At 40.5% G+C, this 19,726-nt stretch overlaps 1 protein-coding gene across 1 annotated transcript in view; it reads left to right on the top strand.

Moving 5' to 3' along the window:
• Positions 1-19,726, top strand: part of jade1 (jade family PHD finger 1) — a 125,945-nt gene that overhangs the window by 84,443 nt on the left and 21,776 nt on the right. Inside the window, exons 7-9 of the mRNA XM_048599694.1 lie at positions 3,896-4,063; positions 6,058-6,174; positions 12,216-12,725. Coding sequence (XP_048455651.1) covers positions 3,896-4,063; positions 6,058-6,174; positions 12,216-12,725 — 795 coding nt within the window. The remainder of the gene's footprint in view (positions 1-3,895; positions 4,064-6,057; positions 6,175-12,215; positions 12,726-19,726) is intronic.

The following is a 19,726-nucleotide window of genomic DNA, read 5'->3' as shown; positions in this document are numbered from 1 at the left end:
ATTCCTCCTTTATGGAAGCGGTATGTATCTGTATGAAGAAGGATCTGGACACCATTCAGGCTTGGACTGATAAACAGCAAGTAATGTTCACATTATGCAAGTCTCAGGCAATGACAAACTCCAACACGAGAGAATCTAACCATCGCTGCTTGATATTCAGTGGCATTACCATTGCTGAATCCCCCATTGGCAACATCCTGGGGGGGTTACCATTGAACAGGAATTGAACTGGATCAGCCAAGTAGCCTGCTATGCTATGGTATTTTAATGCTCATCTATATACTCTTTAAATGCTTCACGGATTCTTGCTTCTACCATCCTTCTGGCAGTGAGTTCCATTAAAAACTTAATAATCTTTTTCTAATAGTCTTCGGAAGAGTCTGCCACATCATCGTGTTCAGCCATAAGTTTTTCCTTATTTTCATGCTGCAAAATCCCGAGCATCACTGCAGTCTTTGCAAGGGCTGTAGTCTCTACGAGGGGATTACAACCGACTGATTGATCTCAGAGTCTCTGACAGTTGATACCAGTCTCAGTCCATCATATTCTTTGTAAGCTACGTACATGCACTGATTGTCATGCTGCTACGCTCTCGGTTATGTTGCTGGGGGAGTTTAGCCCAGCTGGGCAATTCCAAGTCTGGGAAGCTGAGCTACGCTTGATCTGGCCAGGGCACCATTTTCAAAGTGTTCAGATGAGACAAATATTGTGAACTGCGAAGAAGGTAACCATGGACTTGAAGAGGACGCAAATGGAATGGGCAGGTGAGGTTTAGTGTGGAGAGGTGTGAAGCATTTCACTTTGGTGGGAAGAAGACAAAAGAAGCACGATAAAATGAAGGCTCCTGTTCTCAAAAGGTCTGTGGTGGGGGGTGTTGTGGATGCATAAAGGCAGCAAGAGGATGTGGTTGAAAAGGCACAAAGGGTCCTGGCTTTTAAAATTCGGTCATGGAATACAACTCTTTCAGTGAATTTGACGGTCCTTTACAGAACACTGTTTCAGCCTCCACGAGACTTTTGTGCCAAATTGTGGGCTGCACACCTTAGGAAGGATATATTGACCTTGGAGAGAGTAGAGTACAGATTTACAAGAATGATACCTGAACTTCAGGGGCTGTTATGAGGAGAGATTGTACAAATCAAGCCTGTTTTCTCTAGAATTTAGAAGATCAGGGGATGAAATGATTGATTCTTCAAGCTATTAACAAGAAAAGACCGGATAGATAAACTATTTCCACTGGTTGGGGGATTCTAGAACTAGGGACATAGTCTGAGAATTAGGGCTAGACTATTCAGGAGAGACGTTAGGAAGCACTTTTATCCACAGGTTGGTAGATGTTTTGAACTCTCTTCCATCAAAAGTTGATGCTAGATTTGTTGTGAATTTTAAATCTGGCATAGCCAAATTTTTTGTTTTAAGGGATGTGGGCCAAATGCAGGTATATGGAGTTACGCCAGCAGACAGTGAAGAAGGTTATCAAAGATTACAAAAGGATCTTGATAAATTGGGCCAATATGCTGAACAGTGGCAGATGGAGTTTAATTTGAATCAATGCAAGGTGTTGCATTTTGGTAAGACGATTAAGGGCAGGACTTATACAGTTAATGGTAGGGCCATGGGGAGTGTTGTCAAATAGAGAGACCTAGGGGTTCAGGTGCATAGTTCCTCACAAGTTGCATCATAGGTATACAGGGTGGTTACGAAGATGTTTAACACGCTTGCCTTCGTTTTTCAGACCACTGAGTATTGGAGTTGGGACGTCATGTTGGGTTGTGCAGGACGTTGGTTAGGCCTCTTTTGGAGAACTGTGTATAGTTCTGGACACCTTGTGATAGGAGGGATATTATTAAATTGGAAAGGGTGCAGAAAAGATTTACAAGGATGTCTCTGGGCCTAGAAGGTTTGAGTTACGTGAGGGTGGATAGGTTGGGACCTTTTTCACTGGAGTGTAGGAGGTTGAGGGGTGACCTAAAAAGAGATTTATAAAATCATGAAGGGCATAAATAACTTGAATAGCAAAAGCTTTTTCCCTAGGGTAGGGGAGTTCAAAACCAGGGGGCTTATTTTGTAAGGTGAGAGGAGAAGGGGACTTGAGGGGCAACTTTTTCACAGAGAGAGTGGTTTGCATGTGGAATGAACTACCAGAGGAAGTGGTAGATGCAGGTACACTTAAAACATTTAAAAGACATTTGGACAGGCATTTGGATAGGAAAAGTTTAGAGGATATGGGCCAAATGCAGAAAAATGGAACTAGATTAGTTTGGGAAACTTGGTTGGCATGGATGGGTTGGACTGAAGGGCCTGTTTCCATGCTGTATGACTCCATGATTCTATAAATAAATACTGTGGTAGGTCAGAGACTGGGAATTCTGCATCAAGTAACTGACAGTCTTATGGCAGTTCACCATTGGCAAAACATAAATCAGGATTGTGATGGGATGCTTTCCACCTGCCTAGATAAATACAGCTCCAAAAACACTCGATGTTCAGCACCATGCAGGACGAAGCTACCTGCTTGATTGGCACCCCATCCACTACTTCAAATATTCACACTTTGACCAATAGCACAGAGTGTCGGTAGTGTGTACCACTCATAAGGTACACTGCAGCAACTCGGCAAGGCTTCTTTATCAGTACCATCCAAATCCACAACCTCTACCACCTGTAAGTCAAGGGTAGCAGATGCATGGGAACACCACTATCTGTACATTACCCCTCCAAGCCACACACCATTCTGACGTGGAACTATATTACCGTGCCTTCACTGTCGCTCGTTCAAAATCCTATAACCCCCTTCCTAACATCTCTTTGGGTGTACCTACACCCCAGCGACTGCAATGGTTCAAGAAAGCAGCTCATCACTACCTTTTCGAGGGCAATTAGTCATAAACAGTAAATGCTGACCCAACTGGTGACACCAGATTCCATGAACTAATTAAAATAAAGCAAACCGAGTCAGAAAGCAGTCATTCCTTTTAATCTTTACAATTAGCCGTTCCCAGTTTATGTTAGGAGATTTGTTTTTTTCTAGATACTCTGGAATAAGACATTTTGTCACAAGAGTCTCTGTGACTGACCTACAGGAGATATTAGACACCAGTGGGTTTTCCTGTTGGTCACGTTTACTCGTGCTAGCAGTGGTACAATTTATATTTATGAGATTTTATATCTCTGTGTGTTTGTGTACACATTGTCTGTTGGAGAAAGCAAAACTGGGGAGCTATTTTCAGATCTGAATAACAATATCTTTACTTTATTTGAAATTGCTTTTTCTTGACCAGCACCTATGGGACCAGGAGTATACTGGTCGATCAAATATTCCAGTTGGACAAGAGGTCCAAATGATCAACGTAAAAACACACACTAAGTAACAGAAACCTAATGCAGTGGGTATACACATCACTGTTATCCTCTATTTACAGCATAAATCACTCAAATAATAATGCAACTTTGACTCGAATAAAACTTACTGGCAGAGAGCCTTCTCACTTGCACCCTCACCTGACTACTCAGACATCGTGGAGATTGTGATAATACATTTCAGACATATAATTTTTGCTGGTTTATCGAGAGTGTTGGTTAAAACAAAGTTTGCTGTAGATTCCTGGGAGTGAAAGTCAGTAGATGATGATCAGAATTCGCAGATTATCTTGTAATACGGTGTAACCTTGAGCTAAGGGAATGTGATGTATCCTGTATATCAGTATAAAGGAGTGGAACTGGGCAACATTTTCTAAGCTTATGAAGACCTCCTAATTAAATACTTACACATGGAGACAAATTTACTAATTGTTATGACTTTCACGCGACATATAACTGGGTGCGATCAAGACGCATGCGGTCTGAATCCGTCATCTCCTGTGTGTATTGAGTACTCTTTGTGCATTTATTGTAGGCTTGTTACGGAATTCTGAAAGTTCCAGAGGGCAGCTGGTTATGTCGGACTTGTGCACTTGGTGTCCAGCCCAAGTGTCTGCTTTGCCCCAAGAAAGGTGGAGCAATGAAGCCAACTCGCAGTGGGACAAAGTGGGTTCATGTGAGCTGTGCGTTATGGATCCCTGAGGTAAGGCACGAAACATTGCATTGCTCTAGTTGGAACCTATAATAGGTTGTCACTTTGCTTTGGGTGGGTGGGGAAAGAAATGCACTCTGGTGATAAAGTAGTTCAAATGGGCAAATGTAAAATGATGGCTTTGATATAAAGCTAAAATATGCGCTTTTCCAATGGCAAAGAGTTTCTGAAAAGGTGTGTGTGTGTGTGTGTGTGTGTGTGTGTGTAAAAGTAGTAGTTTTTAACATCCAAAGACTTTCAGAATTCCACATCTCTGAGTGCAAGTCCATCACCTTACTGACAGCTGCCTCTCAGCAGTTTAACGCTGGGAGCAGTGCGATATCCTTCAAGGTGAGATTTACGCCTCAGGCCCCAGAGAAAATCTTGCTGTAGCCAGGTGGCGGCCAGTCAGATAACCGGGTGGGTCTGTAGTTACAGCAGCGCTAGATGGGACCCTGAGACAACAAGGTGCAGAGCTGGATGAACACAGCAGGCCAAGCAGCATCATAGGAGCAGGAAGGCTGACGTTTCGGGCCTCGACTCTTATCGCTGGGGCCAGACCAGTTTGCAGTCCCCCCACCCGCCCCAAAAGCTTCCAACCACAAAATTTCAACCCAATGTGGGGAGTAGCGTCAGTTGGGTGTACAACAGGCAACCACACACTGGATTTTATGAGTCATCCCTTCCTGTCCGATCTAGACAGCGTAAAACAGAGACCGAGGTCTCTAATTCCCTCTAAAGTTGGATTTATCTGTCGTGACTCTGAAAAGGGAACGGAAAGAAAAGCACGAGCAAGGATTTGTCAACACAGTGCTCCCAAGCCAGCTGCAGCCCTCTGTTCCTTCTTGTACTAGGTTTGCCATAGCTTTTTAATTCAAACCTTTGTAGCGCACACAATGAAACCTGTGACTATATCCAGTTGAATTGCTCTGAGGTAATTTCATCAGTAAGTTGTGGTCCAATGAGATGGTTGACCAGTAGCTGTTTTGGCCATTTATGATCCTAAGGCTGCATGAGGTTGGAAGTTGACAAGAAATTGAATCCCCAGTTCCCAATGAATTTTTTCCAGTATACAATAGTGTGGATTCTTTGCAGGTTAAGTACTGTCAGTGATTATTGGAGAAGAGGAAGTATTTGCAACGAGTGAAAATGCGGGACATGGTATCAGCAAGTGCAGGAGAAATTTATTTTAGCCCAGAGTGACTTTACTTAATCTTGTGTTTAGTGCCTCTACGATCTGTCCTGGGCAAGAGAATGGCAGGTTAATGAGTGCCCAGATTTGTATCAGGAAACACCCAACCTCTAAACAGCATCTCCTGGATAATATGACAGTGATTGAAAACTAGTTTGCTTCCTCCTCCACACCATGTGGCTACAGCGATACTCTCTAAGTTCCATTACACTTTATTAGTACCAGCTTGCACTGCAGCAACTTAGCCTGTATCTTGTTAGAGAGAGAGAATCCAGATGTGAGCATTTGGAGTACCTTGTCCAACCATTTAAAAATCTGCTGGGTGTAAAGGGGTAATCTGACTGCATCTTAAAGTGTTCTTAGTGGTTACTGCTATGATTTTTTTTTTTGTTAATGTGGAGTTTTTTTCCCAAAATAAATGTCTGCATGTGCACCAGTGCTCCAACACTTGGGTAATGCTCCTTTATGGTTAAGGAGGAGCCTGAGTAGAAGCAAGTACTCAGCTTTGGAACGAATAACCAGAAGAATGTTGGCTATAATGAACTTGGTGATGCATTGAGTCTATTTGCAATGCATTATTCTAACTGGATTGTTTCAGAATACAGACACAAGCTGAAATCAAGATGGACTTCTTTTTCCAATTTGTTCTCTCAGACTTGGAACTCTCAAATAAAATACTCCCATTGTTTTCCAATGAAACAGCTTCAATGATGAGATAAAGCAATATTCCTTACACTGGTGAATACCTATGCCTATGATGTTTCAAAAATAGAATTCAGTCTGTTTTGATTTACAAAACTTTTGTTTACTCCAGGTTAGCATAGGATGCCCAGAAAAGATGGAGCCCATCACAAAGGTCTCACATGTCCCTGCCAGCCGATGGGCATTAGTGTGCAGTCTGTGTACTGAGAAGACTGGAGCGTGTATACAGGTTTGGACCAAATTTATACAATTACTTTATAGTAGTTTTTCAAGTTAATAGTGTCACATCACATGATATGAGTTAATAAGTGACGCAGTCTCATTAAATGAGAGCTGTTTTGTATTGAGACTTGAGACAGACAAATAATTGGTAAAATGCTACTCAGATGGTATCTTCAGTGTCTTAGCCTGTGATAGCTATCAGACTGTATTGATTGTCTGTAAAGGATTAGTTGACTAAAATTCAGCATGTTTGTAGACATTTTGTTACACTGAATCACATTGTTCAATTAGTTCAGTTAAATTCTCAGCATATTTACAATCTAGGCAAATTCATATGATTATGAGCTGGTGCTGTCTTGATATGAGCAACTGGACAATGAGATGTACAGGCCGCCATAGCCCATACTCCAGCTTGGCACCATCTGACATCCTGTAATGGTGACCATGATTGTTGTAAAATCCCCATCTGGCTCACTAGTATTCTTTAGGAAGGACGACTGCCACCCTTACTCAGTTTGGCCTGTGTGCAACTCCACATCCACAGCACTGCTGTTGACTCTTAACTTCCCTCCAAAATGGCCTAGCAGGCCATTGAATTGAAGGGCAAGTAAATCCCATAATCTGTGAATGAACAAAGAGAGAAAAAAATCACTGTATATTATTCTTGTATTCTTTCCAGTGCCTCTGTAATCTTAGTTTTTATTTGAATATGCCAACTGGAACTGCTCACAGTACTCCCAAGTGTAACCTGACCAAGGTTTGATGTACTTCTAGCTATTTTGTATAGATACCCTTTACCTCAGCTGCCTGGTTTCTGTCTTGCAGCCAACTATCTATCCATTCTTCTGCTTGTCCCCTTAAATCATGAGCTCTGTCCTAATTCATTACGTGTGTTATATGGTTTTGTACCAATGTCTAGTCTCAATACATCGCCTCTATTATCCTCATCTGATCTTTGTTAACTCTTCAAGTAATTTAATCAGTTTGGTTGTGCCTTATTTTCCCTTTTGAAATCCAAAGTAAATATTCACAATTTATTTTTGGTTTCCAGATTTTTATTTACTTTCTCTGTTGGTAACAAATCCATTAATTTTATGCTGGCCTTTTGTTCCTGTAACATATTCTGTCTCCCTTTTTAAACATAGATATAAAGTTAGTTACCTGCCAGTCCTTTGGCCTTGCATCGTTTTGAAACAAGCTATTTATTACATGTAAAAGTGGTCCTGTTTGGAAAATCTTTATCCCAAACTTTGTTCAAAGTCGTTTTAAATGTTTCACATTGTTCTTCAGTATTTCTGCGTATTTATTTTTGACAAATTCTATTCTCTCTTGATATCCTATCTTTCCAAATTATTATCTTGTCTTTATCCTATTTGTTCTTTTCTGTTACTATGCTAAACCATAAATACAATCACTACTGCCTGGATATTTACCCTTTTCATTCTATTCCCTGCTCTGATTTACTCTCCATTCTCGATCCAGTAGTAAAATTGTTTTATGGCAGGGATTAAAGCATCAATGGATAGATGGATAGGTCAGAAAGAGAACACAGGTCAAAGTCTTTTAATCAAATTGCTGTCCTCCATTCTCAGCACTATGCACTATTGATTGGAGTCACTTATTACTATTCAGTCACATTTTAAGTTACAATCTTCTTTGTCCCAATAGAAAACGCTTGTTGCAATTTATGACTTGTATTGGCACTATAGTTGTTTACACAAGCCCATCTTAATTAATAACCTAGTTCATGGCCATAGGTTGATTCATTGATCATTTTTATGCAGGTTTTGTTTGCTGATACAGTCAACAGGAGATTACTTTGGTTCAGATTTAAAGCACATAAGAAAAAATAAAGTACTCCCTTTGTTTTACTATCCAATTATTCATTATTGATATTGACAGTCCATATATACTATATTGTAGGATAGAGTTGTCCTCTAGGTATTTCTCATATGCGTTGTTAACACTTTAATTATGTTCAAATACTTTACGTTCTGAATATTCCTGGATAACATAATAATTTACTTAAAAACATTTTGAGTTAGCTGCCTTTGCAGAGATCAGTGCTGAAGACTAATTTAAAGTGTTTGTGTTTGGAGCATTAATATACATCGTTGAATGGTGATGTAAAACTGCCCATGTCTTGTTTACAGAACATCTTAAAATTTAAAGTGGGGAGGGTGAAAGTCCTCTCTGCCTGCTTTAGGATCCTTTGCAAAGTGAATTTATATGCTGTTGAGACATGGGCCAGCAATCCTGAATTTCTCCCTGTTCAACACTGGGAGACGATCAATGCAAATAAATTCCACACTTTTGCATTTGTACAGCATTCTGGCGTTATGCTGAGGCACTTTGAGGCAGATTAGAAAGAGCTGTCAGCTGCATCTGTCCCTTATCACCTTGAGGCTGACACTGAATGCCTTAAATGGAAAGAGGTCCAATTCCTATTATTAATATTCTTTACATTCTGTAAAGGATATAGAGTGAGGAAGCTTAATTGAAATCTTCCAATACTTTTCTTGAGTAAAGAATGTTAAATAATCCCAATGTTTTTGGAGTATTGTTAGTTTATCTTGTGATTATCTTAAATTAGGTTAAATTAAATTAAATTAAGTTAAGTTAAGTGTGATTAGGTTAAATCGGGAAGCTTCCTGGTTTGATCCTGATTTTTGGTGCTGGTAATTCTCAGCTGGTGCGGCTACAGGATAGTACGATTCAATAGCTTCAGTAGCTCTTGGCTGGAGATTGCTGCTTACCATCACTGACCAACACTTGCTGTGGTATAGATGAATGAGCAGCAATGAGGACAGCATTAGAATTTGGGCCAGTCGATGCTCACTCCCACAACAGTTGAAAAGCCTGTCGACATTCACTGACTAGACTCTTAGTACTACAGGAAATCTGGATGTATTTGGGTCAGCCTGAACAAGAGGGGCCAAATTACCCAATTACCCCCTTCTGTGCCGTATTATTTCTATGCTTTACTTTGAGCATCGATGATGACTTGGTTGGGGCACTGCAGTCTCATCCCATTTTTGTGGAAATGTACTGTGTGAAAGAGTCAAGTTATCTAAAGAAGAGAAGAGGAACAGGGTGAACTGCTGGGGACAGAAGGAGTGATAGTTAAAATGTTCACAATGAGCTAACAGTTGTTTTGCTCTTGTTGATGGCAAGATAATCCTGTTTGAGCCTAGCAGTGGGGAGAAGGAATTAGTTTGACAGTGGTTTAGTCAACAGTTAGAACATCATTAAAGTTGTAGAAGATTTGCCAGCAAATGATTACCCATTCCATTGCAGTGATGTTTTAAAAGTGAAAAATGAAGATGGGTGCATTCAAGCCTTAAAAACAAGGGATAGACTGCTGGAAGTAAATGGTTCAGCATTTGTCAGTTCTTTGATCTAGTGATAGCCTAAGGGTGTGAGTAAGTTTCCCAGTTTTCTTTGGGGTGGATGAGTGGAAGGGAAAGTCTGGAGTAGGAGTGAGAGAAGCAAAGAAACATAGAGCACAGACGCAGGCTATGGACACAATGGGCTGAATGGCCTTCCTCTGAATCATCTCTTTGAGAGAGTTATCTAATTAGTCTTATTTCCTGTGATTCCTCATTTTCACTCCCGTTTGTTTATCTTTTTAGATACTTCCTTCCTAATCTGCTACCCACCATCCTTTTATGCAATGAATTCATAAGAGCATTAGCAAGATTTCCCTGTTTTTAAACTCAAACCCCCTAGTAATAAATGCCAATATTATATTTAGCTTTTTAATTGCCTGCTGTCCCTACATGATAATTTTTTGCATTTCACCACAGAAACATCCAGATTTATTTCTGCTACCCTATTTTGGAATCTGTCTCCATTTCAATAAAAGTCTGCCTTTTGATTCTTCTCTCAAGTGCATGATGTCACACTTTCCTGCATTCAACTCGATCTGCCTAGTTATTATCCACTCTCAACCTATCAATGGCTTCTTGCAGATTTCTTACATTATTATCACAAAATGCCATCCCACCTGTGTTTGTATCATCAACAAATTTGGAAACATTACATTTTGCACCCTCCTCCAAGATATTACATAGTTGATGACTTAGGACTGACTCTTGTGGCACATCACTAGTTACCTTTCTAACCTGAAAAAGATCCATTAATTCTGACTTTCTGTCTTCTGTATGCTAACCCATTCTCAATCAATGCTAGCACATTATCCCTACTACTGCAAACTCCTATTTTCTTGCAGTAATCTTTTATGGCAGCTTATTGAATGGCTCCCGGATATCCAAATACATCACATCTACTAGCTTCCTTTTATCCACTCTGTTATATCCTCAAAGAATTCCAGCAAATTTGTTAAACATGTTCTCCTGTTCTTAAATCCGTGTTGACTCTGATTGCATTAAGCTTTTCTAAATGTCCTGCCCTGCCTTCCTTAGTAATGAGTGGATTCAAGCATTTCCCAACCTAAGTTGGGCGAACTGGCTTATAGTTTCCTGCTTTCTGCCTTCCCCCTTGCTTGAACAGAGGGGCAACACATTAGATCATCATAACTTGCTGTCTGTCATCCTCATCCCGCTTGTTCCCTTTGAATTTGCTAATTATTCTTAAATCTCTAATTTCTGATGATGGATTTACCTGCCAATGAAAACAGTTTCTCTTTATTTTCTCAGTCAAAATCCTTCGTTATGTTGGATAACTCTCTTAAATCTCCACTGAACCATTTACTTTCTGAGGGTGCAATCCTAAAGTTTCTCTGATCTGTTTGAATATTTGAGGCTCCTTATCCCTCGTGCCATGATTTGCTGCATCCACGCCAGGATCACAGCATCCCTCCTAAAGTGTCCTGTACAGAATTGGGCACAGTACTCCAGATTAACCTGTAATTTATAAAGGTTTGGCATGATTTCCGTAATTTTTCATTGTACGGCTCTATTCATGAAGCCGAGGATCCAGATTTTTGCATTCTCAAAATGTCATTCCTCCTTCAGAGATCTCTGTTGATCTTGCTGCTTAATTTAGTTGTATTTGTCACTGACCAGGCCACCATTTATTGCCCATCTGTTAGTACTCTTGAGAAGATGGTGGAAATCAATTGCTTTGCTCCGCTGTAGTCATGCTCTGTATGTATATCTGTTTGGGAGGGTGTTCCATGATTTCTGAGCCAAGGACAGTGAAGGGGTGGCTGTGTAGTTCCAAATCAGGCGGGTGTGTCCTGCAGGGAAATCTCCAGGTATGCTTCTATATGTCTGCTGACTTTGTTCTTCAAGGTAATAGGGGTCACTGATTTGGAAGGTCTGGACCAAGTGTCCTTGTGGAGTTGCTGCAGTGCATCTTGTAAATGGTGCACATTGCTGCTACTGTGCACCAGTGGTGGAAAAAGTGAATGTTTAAGATCTTGGATGGGAGCTTTGATTAAATTGGTCGTTTTGTTTTGGATGGCATCAAGCTTCTTGAGTGTTGTTAAAGCTGCGTGTGTTCATACAAGTCAAGATTATCTCACTCATCATTCCCTCCTGATTAATGCCTTGCAGATGGTGGACAGGCTTTAGGGGAGTTGGGTGCTGGGAATCTCAGAAGGAGGCCAAGATGGATTTTCCGCCTGGCATTTCTGGCTGAAGGTGGTTGCAAATGCTTCAAACTTGTCTTTAGACTTCAATGCTGGGCTTCCTTACCATTAAAAAAAAAGGGGATATTTTTGGTGTCTCTTGCTTTGGTTGGTTGTCTAACTGGCCACCAGTTATTCATGACTGGGTCTGGAAGGACTGCCAATCTTTGATCTGATTTGCTTGGTTGCTAATCAGACTGCATGCACAAGATGATTGCTTTCAGCAATAAATGTGAGTGTTCCAGAGGCCAGGAAAAGCTTAGTTAGTTTTCCCTATTAAAAAGCTAATAAGCTACGAACATGTTCTTTTTGGGGTTTGCAAGGCATTTCCTCATCAAAAAGTAGAAAGTTAATATTTCAAAGTAACAAGAAGTGCTGTTGTATTCTCCACATGACCACTTGGAATATACCTTGCCCCATCGTAACTGGACTTTTCTTTTTAATGTACTTTGTAGTGTTCAGTGAAAAACTGCCGCACAGCCTTCCATGTGACTTGTGCGTTTGATCGCAATTTGGAAATGAAGACCATCCTGGCGGAAAATGATGAAGTGAAGTTTAAATCTTACTGCCCGAAGCACAGCAGCAAGGAGCCCGATGAGGGAAACAAAGGCTATTCCACTGTGGAGGTACAAGAGAAACCTGCTGTCGTGGAAAGTGCCCTGGACAGTATGGACCAGAGCCAGGAGGAGGCTCAAAGGATCAGCCTCCGCAAACAAAAACTCCAACAGTTAGAGGACGAATTTTATAACTTCGTCAGTGTCTCCGAGGTGTCCCAGCACTTGAAGTTGCCCGAGGAACTTGTGGATTATATTTACCAGTACTGGAAGGGGAAAAGGAAGAGCAATTTCAACAAGCCCCTCTTCACTCCCAAAAAGGACGAGGAGGACAATCTGGCAAAGCAGGAACAAGATGTCTTGTTCAGACGGCTGCAGCTCTTCACACACCTCCGGCAGGATCTAGAGAGGGTGAGTGCTGTTGCTTGGAGCTGCAATTCGGCAATTTAATATCATATCTTGGTGCAAATTTCCATTTTTTTTTCTCCGTAGGAAAATGTTGTAATTTTGAATGCTTTTTTTAAACTTAAATGTTTTTATTAAGATGATTTTATTCACTGTGTCTTTGAGAAAACAAACAAATTCTGCCATTGCAAACTCTCCTCCAATTGGACGATGCATGTCCCTGTGCTTGCTTCATCTTTGATCCTATCCCAACACTGGAACTGCCCACAGTTAGAAGAGCGAGGTAGTTAATCTTCCTGTTGCTCAAGTTGATGTATATTGCTACAAGGGTGTTAGTAATTCATTTAGTGTTCTGCCTAAGAACTGCCTGCATTCATCTTAAGATAAATGGTAGAGGTTCCTGAGAAATGCAGGAGAGCTGAGGAGTGTTCAGAACGGCGAAGCTGGCTGGAAGGTAGTTAGTAGGGGCCCAGGGAGACATACTGCAATACGCTAGTCTTTATTAGCCTAGGCATCGAATTTAAGAACTGGGAAGTCATACTGAAACTGCAAGGAAATAGGAAGAGGAGTAGTGAGAGTACTGCTGCAGTTATTGCTGTAGGGATGATGGGGTTGCACTAGAGAGGGTACAGAGGATACCTATGAGGTTATTGCAAAACTTCATTGATGAGGAAAGGTTGGGTAGGCTAAGGTTGTTGTTTTTGGAACAAACGAGGCTGAAAAGAGACCTAGATGTTTAAAATTATGAATACTGAAAGTATTTGAAGAAGTAGTGGATAGGTTTTTGAAACTTCGCAGAGTTGAGGGCTCCCAGAACGAGGGTTTGAGGCCTGGGGCAAATCGGGCGTGATCTTGTAGAAAGATGGGGCTGGCTTTAAGGACCAAGTGACCTACTCCTGTTAACTTTTTCTAATATCCTTATGAGGGGTATAATGGGATGAAAGGTCCTATTCCCTTGCTTGAGGAATGCATAACTGGAGGGCTTGAATTTAGGGTGAAAGGTAGAATGTTCAGAGGGAATTCAAAGGGAAAATGCTTCACTGAGAAGGGGGTGGGATCTGGAACTCATTGTCTGAAAGCATGGTAGAGGCAGAAATTTACATAATATTTTTCAAGTACTCTGAGATACACTCAATGTATCGAATGGTGCAAGCCCAAGCACAGAGAACTGGAAAGTGGGATTTGGCTCGGTGGCTATTTCTTGGTTGTCATGGAAATGAAGGGCTAAATGTCCTCCTTCCATGCTGTAAATTTCCAAAATTTATTAATTGAGCCGCCCAGCACAATACAAGCAGTTTCACAGACCTCACATTGTAATGCACCATTTTTCCCTGGTCAGAGTACATGATATTTTAGCAAGCAGGTAAAAAATTCAAACCCTGTGTTTTCATTCGAACTTTGACTGCAGGAGGAGGTAAAGTTGCTGTTGCTCTGAAGCCACATTGTTTGCAACAGTTTGTCTGGTGATAACCGTCTCTGCTGATTTGAGTCTTGCTCTGGGCCACCAAAGTACATTGGTCCGATACATAGCAGGATTTATCATTTTCTTGCCTTGTTTTAATGGCATGTCCTGCCGCAAGCAGAATAATTCATTTCTATCAAGTTGTCGACCAAGACTTTGTCATTCCCATTGAGCAGCACAGGAAATTCCTGCAACTTCTGAGTCAGCAAGTTAGAGCTCACTTACGATCTCCTTACTTGAGCTGAGGGCACCCTGTGGAATTAGGACGTAGTAAAGAGTATGCAACTCGTATACAGTCCAGCCCGTACTGTGGGAGGAACACCTGGAGTAAAGTGTTCCTGAATGTTCTTGTGTACGTGGATACCTGTAGGGTTGGAGAACTTGTTGGTGAAAGATCATATTTTTTAATATTGGCCGTGGCCTCGGTGCTACGCTCTGAGCCAACTAACGACATGTGCAAGACATGTTTCTTTACTGATACATGTGTGATCAGGTAAGTTCTGCTTATGTATTTTCACCGCTTATTCTTTGCCTTATTTGAAGTTTAGCCCAGGCAGAATTGCTTCCATAATGCCAGTGTTCCTTTGGCGGGCTTCCTGATGGTGGCCAGGTCTGGCTGTCCACTGTACATGGGGCCGTCCACAAGAGTATGGAGGAATGTCGAGTAGTCAACCACGATCTTGCTGAATGGGAAGGCAGGGTCAAAGGGGCGAATGGCCTATTGTTGTTCCTTGTTGGTATATGCGTATTCTTCTTTCCTTTTCACTGTGAGTCACTGTAGTCTGCACTCAACATGACCCAACTCAGACTGGGAATGGAATAAGGTGAATTCAAAGCTGTATCCATTACTGCTCCATACCACAAGTCTTGCCAAGCCTCAGAGCATGTTCTGGATTGTTTTAAAGTTCCATTTTTGTTGAACTTTTCATGAGCATAAATGGCATGAGACTCACAAATGCATAAAATTTGGCATAATTGCTTTGCCGCATGGGTTATATGATGCATAATTTTGCAAAGAATTCTAAATTCATCAAGCTGTTTGTTTTATTTCTTTAAAAGCTACATTTGAAGAAAAGCTCGCTTTCTGTTTTTGTTCTTTCACCTCCCTCATAACTTTGAGAGGCCTTGTTTAGTAGCTTGCCAAGTCAGGCTAACAAAACGGATGTTACAATACAAAGTGTTTTGATTAAAATTGGCTTTGATTACATCTTACTTAAAATGACACATTTCTGTTTTCTAAGAATGTGTTTCAGCAGTAAACATGTTTCCTTGGAACAAAACCACAGCCAATTAACTGTAGATAATAAAAATAGAGACAATGAACAGACAAAAAATACTGTTTGTACACTGAAATCATGTAAACAATCTTTTGAGTGCAGGGGAATATTTTAACCTGAATGTAAACATACCCTTAATCTCTCCAGCAGATTAAAGTAGAGGTTAATTTTCCAATTAGGTACTTCTTTTTTAGTGAGAATTCTCTAATGGGAATCACCATGGCACCTTTTGGTTTTGGAATATGAAGACATACATTGGTGTGTAAGTAGCTATATTCTAGATACGTACCTACAGAGCCTAGAATAAGATGGGCATCAAGTATGAACTATTGCGGCCTCCTTTTATAGTGCATTGGTTCAATTCCAAGCCTGAAACTCTGTGACGCAACTATAGATGGGGACTTGGAAAGTTAACATCAAATTCTCTTTGTGCTGTTTCTCTGAGCATGGAGGATTTTGGAAATCTTCAAATTAGGAACACCTCTGAAATTCCAGACATGGGTTTCCAAACCATATGTCTCAGAAAGCCTCAAACTTTGTTCCAGTTCCCTCCTGAATTTCACTGACTGGAGCAGCAACACTCAGTGGATTAACGAAGGGGGAAACCACACAGGATTCCTGTTTCTCATTGCTGTCCCATAGCCCCTGCTGGAATTATCATAGATCATAGAATCCCTACAGTGTGGAAACAGGCCATTTGGCCCAACAAGTCCACACTGCCCCTCTGAAGAGTATCCCACCCCTGATTTGACATGTCTAACCCACCTAACCTAAACATCCCTGGCCAATCCACCTAACCTGCACATCTTTGGACTGTGGGACGAAACCGGAGCACCCGGAGGAAACCCACGCAGACACTGGGAGAATGTGCATACTCCACACAGACAATCGCCTGAGGCTGGAATTGAACCTGGGTCCCTGGCACTGTGAGGCAACAGTGCTAACCACTGAGCCACCGTGCTGCCCCATGTTGGTCTTTGAAATAGCGCAGATTATTTTTTTTGCCTTGGTTGTGATGTCCTCTGTTACAATGTTCACTGGTCAGAATCATGCATAGATAATTGCCACTGGATATCGTCTGCTGCCTTTGGAAATGTTCCTCAGTCGGGAGTCAACAGAGGCACAGCGAATATTGACATTTTTCTTGCTAGTAATAATTATGGAGCCTCACCACTACAGCTAGCCCTTAGAATTCCGCAGGAAGCGTTAGAGCAAGTCTTCATCGTGAAGAATTGGATGTTCAGGTTACAGCCTTTTATTTAATGGGAAGGACAGCACAAAAAAAAAACTTCCTTCCAGCTTTGTCAGTTTCTCTACCATTCACGTTTAGAATTGCTCAGAGAATTCTGCCACTAATTCTCCCTCAATCAATATGAGCTAGTCATTTGCTGTTTGTGGGTTCTTGTGTGCAGAATTAACTGCATCACTTGCTGCATAGGGCTAGGAAAAGGCCATTCAGCTCACACACCCCCCACCTCCCCAAGGCTGTTCTGTTATTCGGTAAAGTCATGGCTAACTCCATTAACTAGTATTTACTTCATAACCTTTGGCTATCAAGAAACAATCAATTTCAATTGTAAAATTATAGACTGATATAGCATCAACTGCTGTTTGAGAATTCCAATGACTGCTACTTGCATGTGGCAGTATTTACTGATTTTATTCTCAAAGGATCTGCCTCTAACTTGTTTGACTCTGCTGACTGGCCCAGTATTCCCAACTAGTGGAAATAGTTTCCCCAGTCTATCCTATCTGTACCCCTTTAATATCTTAAAACTTTGGTCAAATCTCTGCTTAAACTTCTACATTCCAAGAAATACAGAATACTAAAATATTCAGTACTGAAGAGGAGTCACACTGGACTCGAAATGTTAACTCTGTTTCTCTGTCCACAAATGCTGCCTGACCCGCTGAGTTTCTCCAGCAGTTTCTATGTTTGTTTAATACAGAGTGTCAGTTTGTGTTATTACTCCTCTGAACAGCTCCAGGTGTCAATCTAACCAGAGATGTATAACGCTATAGTCTTAAAATCATTGTAGCAAATTCTTTATTCGGTCCATGATGTTTCCTCTGCCTGTTTGCCACACATGATGTCTTTTCTTATTGAAGTGATTTAATTCTTAATCATTAGGGCTACTCCTGCCTGCCTAAAATGTTTCCTGTCTTGCTTGTAGTAAATGGAGCTTGAAGCATGGTTCATTAGTTATTATTGGGGCTGTACCAGTTAGGGCTTTGCATCACTATAAGTTCTTTTACTCTCAAATGTTCATTCCAATAAATCGAGTGCTTGAGTTATATTTCGGCTGGCATATTTGCATCGTTCTTCTTCGGTTGTCTAACTTGTGCCTCTTCGTCTGCACCTGAAAGTTGGAGAAGGAGTCATTGATCTGAAACTGTAGGTTGTATTTCACGGGCTTCTCAAGATTAATTACTTATTCCTCACGAAAAGGGGATGTAATCAGAGACATTATACAGAGATATGTCTCTATTATCAGTGACTTGCTGATGAGAAGTAAATCAGACTCGCAACAGTTGTAACTGCAAAAAAATCTATTGGGAGAACTTAAAAGTTTCTGAGCTTCGTATCCTCATTTGCTTTCCCATTTTGACCGCCTAGAAATGTGAGCTAAACTAAGCCCTTTAATTTAATCCAGTAACTATTGAAGCAGCTCTTTGTGAATTTTAGATTTAATTTTTATGTATGTTAATAAATATTTCATATCTTTGTCTTGTACATCTACATGTGTATTCCTTTACTTACGTATTTCTTTTCAAATATATTTATGAATCTATTAATTTATTAAACTAACTCAGGGTTTACAAGTTGTTGACAGAATCATCTGCAAACAATGCGCAATAATCACCTAGCTGTGCTGGTTGTCGATGTGCCCATTTCTTGTGGGTTATAGAATGTGGACCACTGCTTGTTGTATTCTACAAAAGTCTGAAGTACTTATCTGTCTTGGCTAACCTGTTTTGCTCTTGTGGTTTGGGTTTACACAATCAGCAGGAAGCGTGTCTTATCTTTTAACAAGCTTTGAATTATTTTTAATAAATCTATCGTTGGCTGCAGCTGCCAGTTATATCCCTTACAGTTTTGTTCTGTCAAGTTCAGCATCAGAGTTTTGTGGCTGGAAGCTATTTTACACTGATCTGCTAATCTAACAGTGCAACCGCTGATCATATACAGAATGGGACAGAGATTTTGTCCCCTGTGTGGGCATGTTTTGTGAAGGCCATACGGGCATTCAGAGTTTGGGAGATTAGGAGGGAGTTTGCCAATCATCTGTAACATTTGTTTTAACCTATGTCATTTATATTAGCTTTTCCCTTGTCAAAATACTCTCCTCAGTACATTATAGGAAAGATTTAAAATCTTTCAGTGTAGCTGCTTTACATATAACATAGTGTTCTGGTGCACTTTAATTTTAATGGAGTCTTTTTTTTCCTGCTGCACAATCAGGGGTAGTCAAAGCATTCATTTCAATGGTAAATAAGGCCATTCCAGCACATCTAGATAATTATTGTGCATAGTTTACAGATGATTCTGTCAACATCTACTATTATCTTCTGTTTAACTGTGAAATGTTATGCTGATGATGATCAGTTACTGATTTTTAAAATGGTCCAAGATTTATTGCTGACACTACGGACAGTTTTGGTGTGTATTTCCACGTAACCAGAAATAGCTCCACTACAGTTAGCAATGTTCTATTTTTAATCTGTGCCATAAATATAGAATTATGATCAGCAAAGGATGAATTACAAAAAGTTAGATTCACAGTCTGTTCCAGGGTTTCACATGGTATGAGAGTGAGATTAGATTACAACTCTGACCTTGCTGTTTTCTATCATACATAGTTATGAAAAAAATGCTAAGTTGCACATTTAATTTATTATTTAATTAATTAATTATAATTTATATAATTTCTATAAATCTTTGGGACGTAAGGCTTAGTTAGGGGAAGAGATGGGAGTAGTGTTGGGATAAATGAGTGGTACCTATCTCACTAAATTATGCAGCCTTAGGGAATTGTATGATATTGAATGAACGATGTTCTATAGATGGTACATTATATAGAACACAAATTTGATCAGTCATCCCCAGTACGTTACTCATGAGTAATGCTTTGTGATTTTGAACACAAATTCAGTGTTTCTCTCACTGCATGTTCTGCTGTTTCTGCCTCTTGCTCTCTCTCCATCCCAACTGTGCACTGTATGTGATACATCCTGATTACAGCTTGCTGTTTCCTCAGTGAATTGAC

The sequence above is a fragment of the Rhincodon typus genome, chromosome 1, assembly GCF_021869965.1.
Source record: "Rhincodon typus isolate 14 chromosome 1, sRhiTyp1.1, whole genome shotgun sequence".
In the NCBI taxonomy this organism is placed as follows: Eukaryota; Metazoa; Chordata; class Chondrichthyes; order Orectolobiformes; family Rhincodontidae; genus Rhincodon; species Rhincodon typus.
The sequence above is the reverse complement of the archived record's forward strand: the minus strand, read 5'-3'. Positions and strand labels throughout refer to the sequence as shown.